Below are 17684 nucleotides of genomic sequence, written 5' to 3' on the forward strand. Positions count from 1 at the left end.
CGAAAGTCTAGCCCATATTCTTAAGTCTAGTGCACAACTTCATTTTTGGGAGGAAAATTACATTTTGGTCCTATAAGTTTTGTCATTTTATGATTTTGATTCTCTATATATATTATCAAATTTCAGTTTTAGTCAAACAATTTTTTTGGTAATTCTAGTTTTTTTTATTGGAAGTTCTAATTTAGCACTATACACTCCAGTGTCATACCAATATTGCATTGTTTCTATGTCAGAGCCAAGTCGAAAAAAATTTGAAAGTTGCCAAAAAAAAAAAAACAAAGATATCGAACAAAAATTGAAATTTGACAATATAGAAGATCAAAATCCTAAAGACAAACATATAAAATCAAAAACACGGTTTTGGTGTGTTTGGGATGAGAAATTTGATTTTGGTTTTGAAGTTTGGCTGGGAAATGAATCTCTACATGGATGGATTATTCTTTGATTTCTAGTGACTAGTGATGTTCTTGAATTGCTCTACCAAGGTGAGTTGCTGGTTTGCTATGCCAATTATTGATATGAAGTCGTGGATGCATTTCTGGATATATCATGGTTTATTATTGTAAATTTGTGCGTAACAATTAGTTGGTTTCATAATATGTATTGAGAATTTTATTTTATTTTATTTTTTCCATTGAAAAATTCATATTAAAGAATTTATGGGTTCGTTTTGGAGGTATCGTGGAGCCACTTTATTCTATCTAATAATTTCTTGAATACTTAATAACATTGTAATAAACGAAAAATAAATATTTCTCAACAAGTTCTCTTATTTAAAAATAAGATTTTTTTTACGATTAAATGACATTCTAATAACCTCTATCTTATGTAAAAATAAAATATTAATTTTTCTGTGATCAGTATTATCTTTTCTATCAAAAGTAATAATTTTTATGTTGCAAATATTACTCCTAAAATATTAATCGTCAACTTCTGTTTAATAATTTATTGACGACTTAATAACATTTTTAATAAACAAAGGAAAATAAAAATTTCTTAACACAGTGTTCTTATTCAAAAATAAGACTTTTTTGACAACTTAATAGAATTTAATAATCTATATCTTATTAAAAAGTAAAATATTATTTTTTTTGAAAAATATTATTTTTTATATAAAAAATAATAATTTTATTTTACAAAAATTATTAATCGCCAACTTTTATCTAATAATTTCTTGACGACTTAATAACAATATTTTAATAAAGAAAGGAAAATAAAAATTCCTTAATATAGCACTCTTGTTAAAAAATAAGACTTCTTTAACGACTTAATGACATTATGATAATCTTTATTTTATTCAATCTATTGTTAAAAAATAAGACTTTTTTTAACGAATTAATGATATTATAATAATCTCTATCTTATTCAAAAATAAAATATTAATTTTTTTTGAAAATTATAACTTTTCTATCAAAAGTAATAATTTTTATGTTACAAATATTAATTCTAAAGTATTAATCACCAACTTTTGTCTAATAATTTCTTGATGAATTAATGACGTTTTTAATATAAAAAAAAATTCTTAACATAGTGCTCTTATTAAAAAATAAGACTTTCTTAACAACTTGATGGAATTCTAATAATATATATCTTATTCAAAAATAAAATATTATTTTTTCTATGAAAAATATTATTTTCTCGATCAAAAATAATAGTTTTTATGTTACAAATATTACTTCTAAAGTATTGATCAAATTTTGTCTAATAATTTTTTTATGAATTAATGATGTTTTTAATATAAAAAAAAAAGAAAAATAAAAATTTCATAACATAGTGCTCATATTAAAAAAAATAAGACTTTTTTAACAACTTGATGGAATTCTAATAATCTATATCTTATTCAAAAATATTTTTTTGTGAAAAATATTATTTTTGCGATCAAAAGTAATAGTTTTTATGTTACAAAGATTATTAATTGCCAACTTCTATAATAATTTCTTGACGACTTAATAACATTTAATAAATAAAAGAAATTAAAATTTCTTTAACATAGTGCTCTTATTCAAAAATAATAATTTTTTAACAACTTAATGACATTCTAATATTCTCTATCTTATTCAAAAAATATTATCTTTTATATCAAAAGTAATGATTTTTATTTTACAAATATCTTTACTATTTTATTAAGGCTGAGAGCCTTAAAGAAACTGTTTTGGTGTCTTGATCTGAATTTTTTTAATCCAAAAATACCTTATCCACTCATTCATGTTTTTTCTATTATTTTCAATTTACACTTTTTTCCTCCGTGAGGACTGCTTTCATACCTATATATACATAAATAATATTTATGTTTTACGTTGCACACACATCGGGTGTGCCTCAATTGCTAGTTACTTTTAAAGTATTAAATTATTAATCTCCACCTTCTGTTTAATAATTTTTTTGACGAATTAATAACATTTTTTTGAGGAAAAATTAATAACATTTTTAATAAACAAGAAAAATAAAAATTCTTAAAATAGTGCTTTTGTTCAAAAAAAAAACTTCCTTCACAACTTAATGGTATTTTAATAATCCATATCTTATTTAAAAATAAAATATTACTTTTTTTGAAAAAAATATTACTTTTTCTATAATAAACAAATAATAGTTTTTATTTTACAAATATTATTAGGGGAGTGTTATTTACGCTCCAATTTTTATTAAACACACTTCATTCATTATTTTTGTACTACAAATTGACTATATTACCTTTTAATAATTTTAGTAAATTCCTCAATATACTCTCATAAATTCCTAAAATAAGTTTCTAAACTTTAACAACTCAAAATATTATAGTTATATTTGTCAATATTTTTAAATATAGAATACAAACAAATTTTAAAAAATTATTGATCAAAATAACGTTCATATTATGTTGTACGTATTTCCAATTTTTAAATAATAAATCGATAATATTTCATTCTTATTTTTTCATAATTTATGCTAATTTTTATTTTAACTTTAAAAACCAAAATTTTAATTTAATCACAATATCTAATGAAAGATATATGGCTACCAATAAAAAAGTATATTTTTTTAAAATATATATATGTAAATTTAAATATTATCTCAAACACTTTAACTTTTAGATAAATAAAAATTTTGTAACCCGTTAGGTTTATGTATTATATAAAAAATATCTAATAACATTTTGTATAATGTACAAAATATTGAGATATAATATGAATAATATTAACTTTTTAAGAATAATAAAATATTTTTTTTGTTTTATAATTTATTTGCATATGAAAAAAAACGTTACCATTTTTTTGAGATATTAAAATTTTAGTTGTAAAAAATATAAGGATTGGATTTGGGTTTTCTAAAGTCACTATAAATTTTATTGTATAGGAAAGTAATTAATTAGATGGTTATCTTGTCCATAAAAAATTATATTGATAAAGTGAAGTATTATTAACACTTTTTGAAGTGTAAATAACACTCCCTATATTATTATCGCCAAATTTTGTATATTCTTAACGACTTAATAACATTTTAATAAACAAAGGAAAATAAAATTTCTTAATATAGTGATATTATTCAAAAATAAGATTTTTTTTACGATTTAATGACATTTTAATAATCTCTATCTTATTCAAAAATAAAATATTACTTTTTTTTTGTGAAAAGTATCATCTTTTCTATCAAAAGTAATGGTTTTTATTTAATTTCTTGACGAATTAATAACATTTTTAATTAAAAAAAAGAAAATAATTTTTTTTTAATATAATGCTCTTGTTTAAAAATAAAGTTCGCCAGATCACAGCCAATTTATAAATTTAATTTGGTATAGACATGTAACATATTCAATCCATATTTTCTATACCAAACGATTCATGGTACACAGATTAAAAAATCGACGCCAACGTATGATTCATACTCGAAGATTAAATATGAAATAAAATAAAATTGTGAGAGCAACAACCACCAATCATACTTCGTGTAATACGCAAGAACAATGGATTCAGAGGGTAAGGATGAAATGTTACAATGGTCCATCTATAGTTGTGCTAAAAACTGTAGATTCATAGGTTTGTTGGAGATGGTAAATAAAATAGATACCTGTATATTCACCCTTATTGTTGAGATGAGAATGCAAATCCTTCAAAACCTTATAGAACATGCAGCAGTTTAATAAGAAATGCGAGATCATATAACTCACCTCTTGCCCTGGCTTTAATTTGTTTTTGAGTAGCTTCTTCAAAATCAACATTGGACATAATGGTCAAGTAGATAATTCTTCGAAGACTGACCACATTTGTCTCTGTCTCATCATTTAATTTCATCTGCTCTTCGTCCTCTTCCTCAGATTCTTCATCATCTGAGTCTGCTGCATTGGAATTAGCTTCATCCTCAAATTCGTCACAAAGTTTTGCCTCTTTAATTATCATTTCTCATTCTCAGAGAACTGGGGATCCGACTTGAAGATATCTGCAATTAATTAAAATATAAAAAGCACTCGAGTTCAGTATAAATGAAACTGAAAGAGTAACAGATGAAGAGCGGATAATCATCCAGATATACCTAAAGCAATCTCGGGATCAATTTCATCCAGTAGGGAGATCTCGTGTGTTCGTTGATCTTCCTGCTTCACCAAATCCAGTTCTGCTTTGTCCTCAGATTCTTTCATGTTAATGTTTAACATGAAAGAGTTTTATCACTTACAGAAAAGATTTTAGTTGATTCCATCGTACCCTCATTTGAAGAATGCCGCTGCTTTAGTAACATGCCACCATTTTGCAAGAAGAATTTCTCGCTCGGTTTGGCTAGTCTCTCTTCTGGATGATGAAGTGTGAAGAAGTAACGCCAATTACCAAGACCAAGAAGCCTAAGGTCAAACCTGAAATTTTACATTTTGGCGCAGAGAATAAATTTTATAAGACAGAGAACTCCATTGAAAAATAAATTTAATGTTTAATGCCAGTTCTTAGTTTGAAACCAGGAAAGATGGAGTTAAAATAAATTGTTTGGGATCTGAATATTAGAAAACCTTTTCTACCAGTTTCGTATTGAAAGGTACAACTTATGTTACTTGATACTATCACAGGTAAGAGCAACTATAATTTTTCTCTTGGTTCCTCAGCTTAACGACACACACATAATTGAGTATAGAAAAGAATGGGCTATCAGAAAACATATGGATGGTAAGTACCTAAGTAAACCTCCATTTGTGAAGGATAATTGAAGCAGCCAAGTCCATCAATTCAGCCATCACCATGAAACCATCGAATTTTGGCCATTCTTTTGATATGCATAGTAGGAGTCTGTCTAAATTTGTTGTGTATATTACACCAAAATTCAACATCATACCAAAACACACATGCATTAATTACCTTGATCAGCTTAAATGACAGATGCGGGAGAATGAGAACGCCCTTTTTCTATAGGACCTTGCCGATGTTGTGCCCTAAATAAACAAAAAGTAATTTAAATCGTGATCAAACTAATCCCATAAATTCTGAAATCTTGTGTACTAAATAAACCATTTAATAGCGATCAGATCAAGGCAAACAAAAAAACAAAGCTTTCAGGATCCCACCTCAATCATCATGCACAAAAAGAAATTTAAATCAAAAGTTTCGATTCCATGAAGCCGAAACAATATGTTCAATGACCCGGTGAAGAAGTACAGAAAATAAACAAACTCAGCAAATGATCTCATAAATTGATCCACAATGAACCATTATTTCTTTTCCTGGAAAGAAAAGACCTACGAGGAGTATCCACCTCTCGTGCGTCATCATTATTGAGATATTCATTTTTCAATTCATTCAACAATTCTCGCGTGGTGAAAGTCCTAAAAAAATATGAAGAATAACTAGATAAATCAAAATTTTAATGAGAAACAAAGATTTTTTGAGCATAGAATCACCTCCGAACAGAGAAGAATTAAAAGAAAAAAAAATCACAAAATACCTCAAAACCGGTACAGAAGTCGTCCAAATGCACAAGGATACAAGAGGATTTTCTTCGAATTCGAACGAGACCGATGGATTTGAGGCGAATCGAGATGGGGTAAGAGCGGAGAGAGTCGGCTTCTGCGTTAGGATCTGTAAATTAAGATCCGATTTGAGATCACCAGGTACTTGTTTTGTAGGGGTTGGGTCGGTCCGCAGATGAACGTGGGTTAGAGTTATAAATTTTGTTATCTAATAATCTAGCGACCGACGCAACGCGCGAGATAATTAAAGTTTAAAGTATATTTTAATATGAAATAATGATGTTTTTATAATAAAAATTTTGAGTAGGATTTGTAATTACATTAAATATAATCATAGGTGTACTTACAATTTTTTTAGAACAATAATTATATTTATATTGAAATAATTATCACCAATTTCCCATTACTATGTAAACATAAAAAATCAATAAATGATTTAAATTGAATATCTACCATTATTTAAAAAATATTGAAAAAAAATATCCATCTTCACCTTCACATTGCAACATTTTGTATCGCCTAATGTTCACTTATTTATAAGGCAAATATTTGTATGAGACCGTCTCACGAATATAATTGCATGAGACGGATCTTTTAACCGGATCAATCCGACCCGCCAGAGCCCAAACTAATTCCCCCAAACTCTCGGCCTGCTTACTGGCATATTCAGCATCTCCGTTCTCTTCAGCTCTCCGCACAAGCCGCCACCATCGCTGGCCACCAAGAATGTCACCACCACCGTCAGCCATCGTGACTTCCGCCACCACCGTTAGCCACCACGACTACCGCCACTTAGGCTCACGGCTTCGAGCCCTGTGTCAAGATCGCAAAAATGGGTACGGATTCAATCACGATCTTGATTTTAAAACTTTCTGTGATGCTTGTTCGCATGTTTCGGTTCTTTTTGGTTTTTTGGGGATTGCTTTTTAATTTGTTGAATTGGAGTATGTTTCGAAGGTTAGTTCTGTTACACTAATCTCAATTTTTCCCCCAATTATTAGGGCTTGTTCATTCTTTTTGAACCCTGATTGCTGATCATGTGCGATTGCATTAGATATAATTAAATCTTCAAGCACTTGATTTTGATTTTTGGGTCTTGCCAAAGTGTGTCCAGCTTCTGAGATTTTTGGCCATGAATGGCAAACACAAAAGAAGAAAACAAGTGCTCGTAGGACATTGTTTTTGTGCAGAAGTAACATTTTTCAAACTGATTTAAAGTACAGTGCACGTACTAGGGATTTTGGAATGCAATGGTGTGTTGATAAGTGAAATGTACTAATTCTAAAATTTATCTGGAATATCTCGATCGAAATTTGGCAGAGCTTCTTTTGATTCTTGGCCTTTGTTAGAGTTCATGTTCCTTTAAAAATTATTGAGGAAATCATTTGCTTGCTAATCTTTATGTTTACAGGTAGTTGTCCCTTTTATTGAATAAATTGGCTTCGAAAGCTGAAGCTATAAGTGTTAATAAAGCAAGCAGGCTGTTGTTTTGTACGATGTTTTAGACCTTCAAAGTTGCCATTTATGCGATGAACCTCCGGAAGCTGAAGAAATATTTGTTGTAAAAGTCACTGCACAATTGTCTTTTGTGATCTTTTAGACCTTCCAAAGGGCCATTTATGTGCTGAACCTCGGAAACTAAAGCTAGCAATAAGCCCCTGCGCTGGGACATATGCCCAATGTGTGGTTGTTTACAGATCCTGTTTAGTAAAATACCTGGAAGTTGTATTTATGTTACTTTTCCATAACGCCCTCTTGTTGCTTTTTTTTCCCTTTCCCTATTCCTCTTACAAAATCGTTTCTACAATTGATGGGCGAATTCAATCACTTTCAAATAGATGGACCAGGTAAATTTTTATCTAGCTTTTGTGTATGTTCTCATTAGTTATTGCTCATAATGGATTGTGATACTCCTGAAAATTGGCTGCAGTATGAAAAGGTTGAGGAAATTGGTGAGGGTACTTATTGAGTGGTGTATAAGGCTCGTGATCGCACAACAAATGAAATAATAGCTCTGAAGAAAATTCAGTTTGGAGCAGGAAGATGGGTTGTGCCTAGCACAGCTATCAGAGAGAGTTCTTTCTTGAAAGAGATACAACATGGGAATATTGTTAGGTATGTAGTGATTATAGTAGTCAACTCAGCTGCTTACTAATCTAGCATCAGATGTATGTTAGTAAAATGAATGTGAGGGCAGGCTGTTCAATTTACATGCATGTGCCATTTCCAACTGACATCGGGATTGCATCTAATTCAACGCAGAAGACAACTTTCAAGTCAGATTAATATTTGTTGGGAGGATGTCTTGATTGAAATGACTGTTCCTTGTATGTTTTTTTATCCGTGCCATGCACCAATACACATTAATACACTATTTGGTTGTAGGATGCAGGATGTGGTGCAGAGTGGAAAACGCTTGTATCTGGTGTTTGAATATTTGGATTTGGATTTGAAGAAACACATGATTCTGGAAATCAAGAAAGCGGAAGGCTAAAAATATTAATTTGTAATATATGTTTATTTGATTAAAAAATATTATTTGTTAGGTCAAAAGTATTAGTTTCAACGACAAAAGTATTATGTTTTATGTCAAAAAATAAATATTGTCAAAAATATTATTTTCATAATATATGCTTATTTGATTGAAAAGTATTAGTTTTAATGTCAAAATTATTAGTTTTTACTATAAAAGTATTAATTTTTAGTTTATAAGTATTAATTTGTAACTTGTGTTTATTTGAATGAAATTATTATTTTTTAAATCAAAAATATTAAATTTCTCAAAAAATGCAAAAATATTAATTTTTAATAATGTTTATTTGATTAAAATGATTAATTTTTTGTCACAAGTTCATGAAATGCATCAAAACCTTTGCAAGATCATTTGCATTTCCTCTGCATCTAAACCTTTGAAAAATTAAAAATATCTCAATATCATAATTAAAAGTTATGAGACAAAAGTAATTTGATCACTAGCGCGATTTCATTAACTATTGAGATTTTTCATATTTGGTTATGAAAATTTAATTATTTAACTTTTCAATAATAAAATTATGTCTAAAAAATATACAAATTGAGACAAATAGCTTCGGTCAAATATAAATTTAAAAAAGCACCTTTATTTATTAAAATAGACGCTATCTTCAGTTACAATATTCTCCCTCAGCTAAAAAAAATCTTACATTAAATCGATGTGAGCAAAAAATTATCAATGTGTGTGTATGTGTGTCCATATATATATATATATATTATGTTGTGAATATATATGTACAAATATAGATTAATCAAGGCATATACTATCCATAAAGTCATGTACATGTGATATTTTAACATAAAAAGTATTAATTTTTTTGTAAAAAATATTAATTTTTTTGTCAAAAGTATTAGTTTTATGTAAAAAATATTACTTTATAATGTGTGCTAATTTAATATATAAAGTATTACTTTTGCTGTGAAAAGTATTAATTTTTTATAATAAAAATATTAGTTTTTATGTAAAAAAATATTAGTTCGAACATATGCAAATTTGACATAAAACGTATTAGTTTTTCTGATAAAATTATTGCTTATTTAGTCAAAAGTATTATTTTTATGTTAAAAATATTACTTCTAACGTCTGTAATTTGACATAAAAAGTATTATTTGATGTTAAACAAGCATACATTAAAATTAATATTTCAGTCTGAAAAAAAAAATACTTTCAACATAAATACTAATACATTTGATCAAAAAATTAATATTTTTTTATGTTAAATAAATATACGTTAAAAATAATACTTTTGACATAAACACTAATATTTATAACATAAACACTAGTTCATTTCACAAAAAAATAATATTTTATTTCGTTTACCAAAAACTTAAATGTCAAATAATCATATATTACAAATTAATAATTTTTACATAACAACTAATACTTTTAGTATAAAAAATAATACATTTGACATAAAAACTACTATTTTATACCATTTACTAAAATAAAAATATTTTTTTTAATGTCAAATAAGCATATATTACAAAGTAATACTTTTGATATAAAAACTAATATTTTTAACATAAAAATTAATACTTTTCACAAAAAATTAATATTATTTATTTCAAATTAGTTGCTCACAAGTATTGCTTGACATAAAAAAAAAAAAAAAAAAAAACCACTCACAGTACACAGGTCCTGCCTCCTCATTCTTAAACTCCATGAATAAACCAACACGTAAAGATTTTGCATCAGCCTTTTCAATGTTCGCGAATGATTTTGACAACAAATGCATTCGGTCAATGAGAATCTCAGGCATCTCCTCATATTCATCCTTCACATCAGGAAGCATCACCATTGCTAAATGCCACCTTGCATCAAAGTTGGTCACCTCCTTGCGCTCAAGAATCCACTTATGATCGTCACTTCTCTTGGCAAACTTAACTATGAGATATCGCATGGCACTCTTCCTATGCTTCATGATCTCCCAAACTCCTCTACGCAACCAAAGACAATAAAGCGGACAATTCGATGGATTCAATTTTCATTCTTGAAAGAAATTAACTAACATATAGCTCATGAAATGTTGTTTTGCATGTAATCAATTGAGGACCAAGTGATAACTCACTAGTTTTGTTTATCAATGTGATGAAACATACAACTTGAACCACGAAAGAGTGACAAAAACCATGTGTCAGGGTTCTCCGGCCTCGGCTTCATGTACCACAATAGAGAGATACAAACTGAGGGCAAATTTTGTTTCTTGGGCAGAGCCTAGAAACAAATTTTGATCCATGCAAAAGAGTTAATATCCAAATATAGCTCATGAAATGTTGTTTTGCATGTAATCAATTGAGGACCACGTGATAACTCACTATATTTATTTACAGATATTCTTCGATGATATCATTCGGAACATTGCCATTGGAAAATCAGTAGGGCTTCACACAGTAATAATAAGCTCAAAAATTTACCACGCATGAAAGGAACATGAGCAATCTCGAAATCCAGGCGCAATTTTTTATTTTAATAGATTAGGTGCAATCTTTTATTTTAATAGATTAGTTTTCATTAGTTAAATTCTCGTGAACTTCTTCTGATTAAATTCAAGAACTGGTTTAGGCAGCAACATTGGTATGCCACTCACCAGGTTCTCAGGTACAACTTCTCCACTTTAGAGACTTGGCAAGTTCTGCTTAACATACTCTGTAATTTTTGCCCTTAGTTGATCTTATACTTATGGTTTGTTTCAAGGAATAAGTATATCATATGAATTCAAGGGGTCATTAAAACAGGGCACCTTCATTTTACTACCAGCAAAAAATTTCATGGTACCTCAAATGCCCCCTTGCCCACCATTACAAGCCAGTTCTGTTCTGTTTGTGAAACAAGCATTAGTTTTTGTTCCTCGACAATTCTGTAAACTTGATGGCAGTGATTCCGTCAACTGCTCTATCACAAAAATGCTGTAAACTTGATGGATCTACAACAGCTGGAAACATGTACATGTGGTTTGAAATCGTATTAAATGTTAAATGATAGGCATCAACAGCTACAAAGTTTGCATAGAACTCTCGAGGAAACAACCAGAAGCAATGCACACCCATGAAACTCAAAAGAAAATGGCCCTCTAGAATCAATAATTAATCTTCAACCAATAGGGATATAGTTTTCAAATTTTCAGTAAATTAGCTTCCCGATAGATTAAAGCAAGAAACAAATTCACTAGTCATCATTCAACCAAAAGAAACTGCACATATGTGTGGGCCGATATCTTCATAACAAACATAGAAACTATATAAAATAATAAGTAGCTATAGAATGGCATCAATAGAACAAAACATCAAACACATAGTGAGCAATGTCTCAGATAATTCGAAAATTAAAAAAAACAGGTACCTATATTGATGCTAACCTAAAAGACACAATCATATATTGATTGATTCCAGCCAAAATTTCACAGGCCAATTTTTTAGCATCAATAATCATACATATTAAATTTTAGGCGCTCATAAACAAAAATTTGAGCAAAAAAAACGAAAACTTACATTTGGTTGAGTTGTAGGAATCTCTCGTGTACTTTAGCCAGCCATGAGTACTGGGTGACTAGAAATCCAAGATATAATAATTTGAGCGGCGGCGAGTTGGGATGAGAAGGACTGAGAGAAAAAATCAGAGAAGAACTAGGATTTTTCCCAAGAAATCGCGGTCGATTGTAGAGGTGAGAAATCAATTTTTGCGCCGTGGTTTATCAAGACCCGTATCAAGACCCGATTAAATCTTACGGGTGCTTGTATTTCAAATGAGCTGATCCGTCTCTTCGTGAGACGGTCTTATAAGAGAATCACTCTATTTATAATAGGTAGACATAAAACTATTAAATGTATATATGTCATAAACATAAGATATAATTATTTGAATCAATTGTTCAAAACTTATCTTCTTATTTGCGACGCTCGTAAAACTGCAGGAATAACAATTATAAACTAAGAATTTATTATATTACATTGAAGTAATATTTAGTAAGAATAATATGTAATTTATGTAGTACCGTTTTTATGTCAATATCATTGACAGATCTTATTTTTTTCCTGTCAATATATAAATAAAGGTAAAAATGCAAGAGTATAATGAAATAATAAGTAAGGTTATTATTATTTTTTCCATTCAACTATAAGCGCATATGTACATGAACAATTTTGTTTCTTCTATTTGCCTTCGTTTTGCTATGCCTTTCTTTAAAATTAAAGGGATCAAAAATTGTAAAACTTAAATAGACATTAAACACACTGCATCTATAAAATCTTAAAAAGTATATGTTTTCATACCTTCGTTAGATCCCAGCCTTCAATCCAACCAATTCTCTTCATACTATAAAAAAATTAAAAAATATATAATCATAACTTTCTACGTTAAATAAAAAAGATAGACTGTATAATAAATTTGCTTACGTATGTCTCTTAATTTTTCGGAATATTTTTAAAATCAAACGTCCGAAGTCAATTATCTTCATTCCAATTGTGATTTTCCAGCCCAAACCAATAATCTGCGTCCTTGTGGACTTTAAATTTATCAAAGTCAATGTTAGATGAGAATTATTTATAAAATTATATGTAATTGGAATTAAAATAACAATTAATTAAAATATACCATATGCAACATAGCATTCAACCGCAATACATTTTGTTGATATATTGTAATAGCATCCACATGCATGAACTGAATATTTCTTGTCGCGTCAGTGTTGAACTGCATCTTGAGCTTTATGATGTCTCTTGCTATTAAAAAAAAAATGAGTTGTATAAATTAGTAAATAGATTTTTTTAACGATAATAGGAAAAAAAAAATAATTATATCTCACATTCATGTTTTTCTCATCAATTTGGTAGTAGTATGTCTCTGTACACAATGTTTTTGGTGTACACCCCTGATCGATTTTGTAACTTTCCATCTTTTACTAAAATTTTTGTTTATCTTTGAGAAACTCCTCTAGAAAGTGCGACATATAGTTGACCATGACTAAACACATGATTATGCAGAAAAATACCAACATTTGGTATTGTTTGACCTTGTGCCTTGTTTATGGTAAGAAAAAAATTTAATCTTATGGGATATTGTCTACGTGTCAGTTCAAATGACAGTCCTGAATTTTCTTCACTTTTCATAGGTATTCGATGAAAAAATATATCGTGTACCCTTGTGAGGACCTGTTATGATTTCTGTATCTATGAAGTTCCTCCCAAGATTGCGGCATATTAATCTTGTTCCATTGCAGAGTTCGAGTTCAGGTGCAACATTCCGTAAGAGCATAATTGGACATCCTACTTTCAATGTGATTCAATGAGGTGGCAAACCACTCGGACAAAAAGAATTCAAAAACTCTTCTTGGAAAATATTGTTGTTATCATCTTCTACGGAGTCCCAAGATGTGTATACTTTTTCTTCTCTGGGAAATTTTAAAATGAGAATTTCATTGATTTCATCAACATCTACATTTTTTGTAGTGATAATAGCTCTGTTAACCATGTAATTTGCATCATGTACATGGTCTGACATATTTGGAAAAACAGAATCAATCAATTGCTGAATTGAATTTTCACTTTCCCATGGTATGATCATCGAATTCGGCAACTTTATAAAATTACCACCTACATTTTCTTCTAAACCATCACCAACCCGTAAAAGAAATTGTGAGAACTCAATATCTTGGGAATATCTCATATTTTGTTGTAAGTGTAATATCTTCATTGAATTCCAAAACGACGACCTTGAAATGCTGGCAGCAATTTGATCTCTCATTGATCCTCGTTTAACAACTGGTAATACTTGCATAAAGTCACCACCAAAAATAATAGTCTTTCCTCCAAATGGCAATTGATTATCCATTATATCTTGGAAAGTTTGACTGACAGCTTCAAAAGCATAACGATTTGCCATTGGAGCCTCATCCCATACCATAGTTGTTGCACGTCTTATTAACTCTACAAGATCTAACTGCTTGTTAATCTTGCAAAGTGTTGATGTCGTCGGTCTTAGTGGTATTTGGAGGCGTGAATGTGCAGTCCTACCACCGGGTAACAATGTTGCAGCAATTCCAGAAGTTGCTACTGCAATTTTACCATTTTTTCGTAACTGTGCCAGAATTGATCGATAAAGAAAAGTTTTACCAGTCCCACCTGGACCATCAATGAAGAAAATGTTTGAGTGATTGCGCATAATACTTTCCATTATAGTATCAAAAGCCATATTTTGATGCGCATTTAAATGTTCGATAGATCTCAAATCTTCTTCAGGTATTTCAATCGAAAACTCATCCTCGATTATTCTCGGGAGTGGGGAATCTCCTAAGAAGTCGGTACTTATTGGTGGCAAATCAAAGTCATCCAATTTCTTTTTATATTGATGCAGCAATCGTCGTATCTCAAGAAGCAATTTATTTGTGATAAATAAACTACTTCCTGAAATAGATCTACCATAATCTTCAAACATATATAAGTTAAACTCATCACAAAGTTCTCTAACTCCTGTTGGTTGACAGAACATCAATATGGACACAAACAACCTTCTTAATGAAGATGACATGTTAGAAGAACATGCTTCCTTCAAACATTGACGAATATAATCATCTTGTTGGAGAAGACCCCTCATTTCAGCTGCTTCTTTGAATGTTGTATATGTAATCCCATTTACTTCTCTAAGTTCCTCAAAAGAACTTGGCCCTTTAACATGGTTCAAAAGTATACGGAGGTAAAACCTGTCGCCTTCAGATGGTGAAACAACATATATCCTTTCAACAACTTTATTTTGACTACGTCGACGCGTCCAATTTTTTTCCAGATTGTATCCACGCATAATGTTGTGGAAACTCCCAATATAAGTACTTCTCAACCATGGTAGGATTAGAATTCATTTTGAAAAATTCAGTAAGCATAGTCTTCGAATTGTCGTCATTTTCAAGTATATCGCCTAATGATTGCTCTGGATTGAAACAGATTAACTGCTCATTTGGTAAATGTATTTTCAACCGAATAACTGAAGGATACATTCAAATGAATAAATTCTCCAGAGTGCCTCAGGAGGGCAAATCCACCTTTCATCCACATACTGTTGGATTTCATCACAATTTTGTCTATTGTGTAACTCTAACACAACACGATCAGGTCCTTTGTGAATGTATTTATATATGTATTTGACACATTTAATATCCCCACATACTTCAACATTAATATGGCAATCATATTTCAACAGAAGCCACAGATTGTAAGGGACAACCCAACCATTGTCAATGATGACTTGATCGTTGTTGTTAGATACAACTCGCATACCTTCACGTCTCTGATACAAAGGATATGAGTCATTACCTCGAGAAGTATATGCGACAAATGGTTTTGGGAAGTTCTTTTTGCACTTACCATCTTTCATACATGGACTATGAGGATTGATTAAACCACACGGTCCATGTATCATATGGTGTTTAATAGCTTCATATAGGCTGGTTTCATCTCTTTCTGAAGGTATTTCTGCACGCACAATTGAGTCAAAGTCGTTTGGAGTATGTAACTTATCAATGTTGTCAAATATAACCAACATGTGCACATGAGGCAGTCCCCTATTTTGATATTCGATGACATATGAGTAAGAGCGAACTCTTCCTAGAACTCCTCTATCCACCACATCTTTCTTAAATTCATCGAATTTTATTTTGAATATCCTTGTAATCAAATCTGGACGATCTTGGGGAGATTTCCCGGGAAGTAGTTGCTCTTTTATTTCATGCCAATTAGGATTGCATGTCATTGTAATCATTAAATCTGGCTTCCCATATGTTTGTACCAAAATCATTGCATCTTGGTATCGTTGATACATATCGCGTGGGCTTCCAACGAATGTTGATGGTAGTACTATTTTGTGACCCACATTTCCTGTATAATGTATTTGTTAGCGCATAAGCAGTAAATATTTTTTTAAAAATATGTTAGGTTGAAATTAGTTTTTCATACCTGCGTTGTTCTCTCCCTGCATTGTTCTCTCCCCAATTTAAACAATCTTTTAGCCCTTGATAAAGTTCAGAACGGATGTTGCTTTGATTTGTATGGATCCACCTTAGTCTATGTGTTTCAATCTTTACGTAGTTGTCAACTACGTATTGTTGTAGAAGCCGACTTCCGCGAAGTAGTAATGATGAAGAATTTTCTCGTATCTAGAACAAAAGGATGGTTTTCATAACTTTAGAGATATACCAATATTTGAAGTAAAGAAATAATTTATTTGTTGATTAAGCATAGGGTGGTATGTTATTCTGCTAACCTGTAGCATATATGCATAGTAGTTTAAGCATGTAACCGGGGAACCATCGTTGTTTCTGCTGTTTGTATCCCAACCATACGTACCATATGGCAAAAGGAGAGGATACTGTAGGGGATCATAATAAACAACGATATCTTGGATATTCATAAGATGACCACCAATTCCTTGTATAATAATGTCACGACTACTCAAGTTATACGAACATTCATTGTCAACGATAACAACATCAACCTGTGATGCCGTCGGTAAATTGTATTGACGTTGATTAGGTTGTTGTTCCTTTATGATGAGCTTGCAGCTAGGTATGTCTTCATGTCTACCAATTTGCCAAAATACATGCATGAATGGATTGTATAGATCGAGGATGTTTTGTATTTTATGAGCAGCTCTCGTCGTAGTCCTTGATTTTCTTCAAGTTTATTATCTATTTCATGATCTGTGTCTACAATCCACATCTGCATGTACCTTGACCTAGAATTTTCATTTGTTAGAAGACTTCCGATTGAGTGATATATTGACCCATGAGCACGAAATGTATAAATTCCATTAGAACTGGTTGCCAAAGATTCATCTATACTGACTCACATCGATGTGAAAGAGAAAACATGATTATAAGCTCTAATATGCTGTCTGAAATGCCTACTCTGTTCATTGTTCTCATTATATAGCTCTTGCAATTCAATTGGAGATTGTATAAGATGTAATTTGGTACGCCCATTTCTACAGCATAGTTGAGATGTTTCACCATTGAACAACAAAGCTTGACAATATGAACAATGTGTTGGATTGGACAAATTCCATTGACCATTATGTTGAATCTCATGGACATTTCTTGCCAAATTATGATATCGAAGTGGACGTGAACCTCGTTGATCATTAGCAATTATGTTGTTTTCACTATTTTTTGTTCATGTAGTTATATATAGCTCAATCTAGTAAAATATACATATATGACATGATGCAAATAAATTTATAAAATAA

General features: G+C 30.3%; 2 protein-coding genes and 2 long non-coding RNA genes across 9 annotated transcripts; 1 reads left to right on the forward strand and 3 right to left on the reverse strand.

The window, feature by feature from the left end:
- Positions 1–3859: 3859 nt before the first annotated feature.
- Positions 3860–6069, reverse strand: LOC140884638 (uncharacterized). 6 transcript variants are annotated; one of them, XR_012150689.1, is made up of 6 exons: positions 5899–6069; positions 5697–5779; positions 5316–5389; positions 5135–5246; positions 4507–4822; positions 3860–4413 (listed from the first exon to the last, which is right to left on the reverse strand). It is a non-coding gene; the product is annotated as an uncharacterized lncRNA (long non-coding RNA). The 6 variants fall into 6 exon arrangements; XR_012150688.1 differs by lacking the exon at positions 5697–5779 and having other exon boundaries at positions 5135–5223; XR_012150685.1 differs by lacking the exon at positions 5697–5779.
- A 498-nt stretch (positions 6070–6567) lies between these two features.
- LOC140885457 (uncharacterized) lies at positions 6568–8027 on the forward strand. Its single transcript, XR_012150953.1, has 3 exons — positions 6568–6759; positions 7335–7770; positions 7854–8027. It is a non-coding gene; the product is annotated as an uncharacterized lncRNA (long non-coding RNA).
- A 5706-nt stretch (positions 8028–13733) lies between these two features.
- LOC140877179 (uncharacterized) lies at positions 13734–15248 on the reverse strand. The gene has a single exon (XM_073280707.1). The coding sequence runs from the start codon at positions 15246–15248 to the stop codon at positions 13734–13736; it is 1515 nt and encodes a 504-aa protein (XP_073136808.1).
- A 168-nt stretch (positions 15249–15416) lies between these two features.
- LOC140877180 (uncharacterized) lies at positions 15417–17045 on the reverse strand. The gene is made up of 4 exons (XM_073280708.1): positions 16704–17045; positions 16525–16596; positions 16397–16412; positions 15417–16318 (listed from the first exon to the last, which is right to left on the reverse strand). Exons 1-4 carry the CDS (start codon positions 17043–17045, stop codon positions 15417–15419), a joined length of 1332 nt encoding a protein of 443 aa, XP_073136809.1.
- Positions 17046–17684: the final 639 nt, after the last annotated feature.

Source organism: Henckelia pumila, chromosome 2 (assembly GCF_033568475.1).
Source record: "Henckelia pumila isolate YLH828 chromosome 2, ASM3356847v2, whole genome shotgun sequence".
In the NCBI taxonomy this organism is placed as follows: domain Eukaryota; kingdom Viridiplantae; phylum Streptophyta; class Magnoliopsida; order Lamiales; family Gesneriaceae; genus Henckelia; species Henckelia pumila.

Bases quoted from the DNA above. Each gene is read 5' to 3' on its own strand.
- LOC140877179 (XM_073280707.1), bottom strand. From the start codon at position 15,248: ATGCGTGGATACAATCTGGAAAAAAATTGGACGCGTCGACGTAGTCAA.
- LOC140877180 (XM_073280708.1), bottom strand. From the start codon at position 17,045: ATGCATGTATTTTGGCAAATTGGTAGACATGAAGACATACCTAGCTGC. The intron at 16,597-16,703 runs GTTAGCAGAATA...CTTTTGTTCTAG, and splicing joins ACTATGCATATATGCTACAG to ATACGAGAAAATTCTTCATC.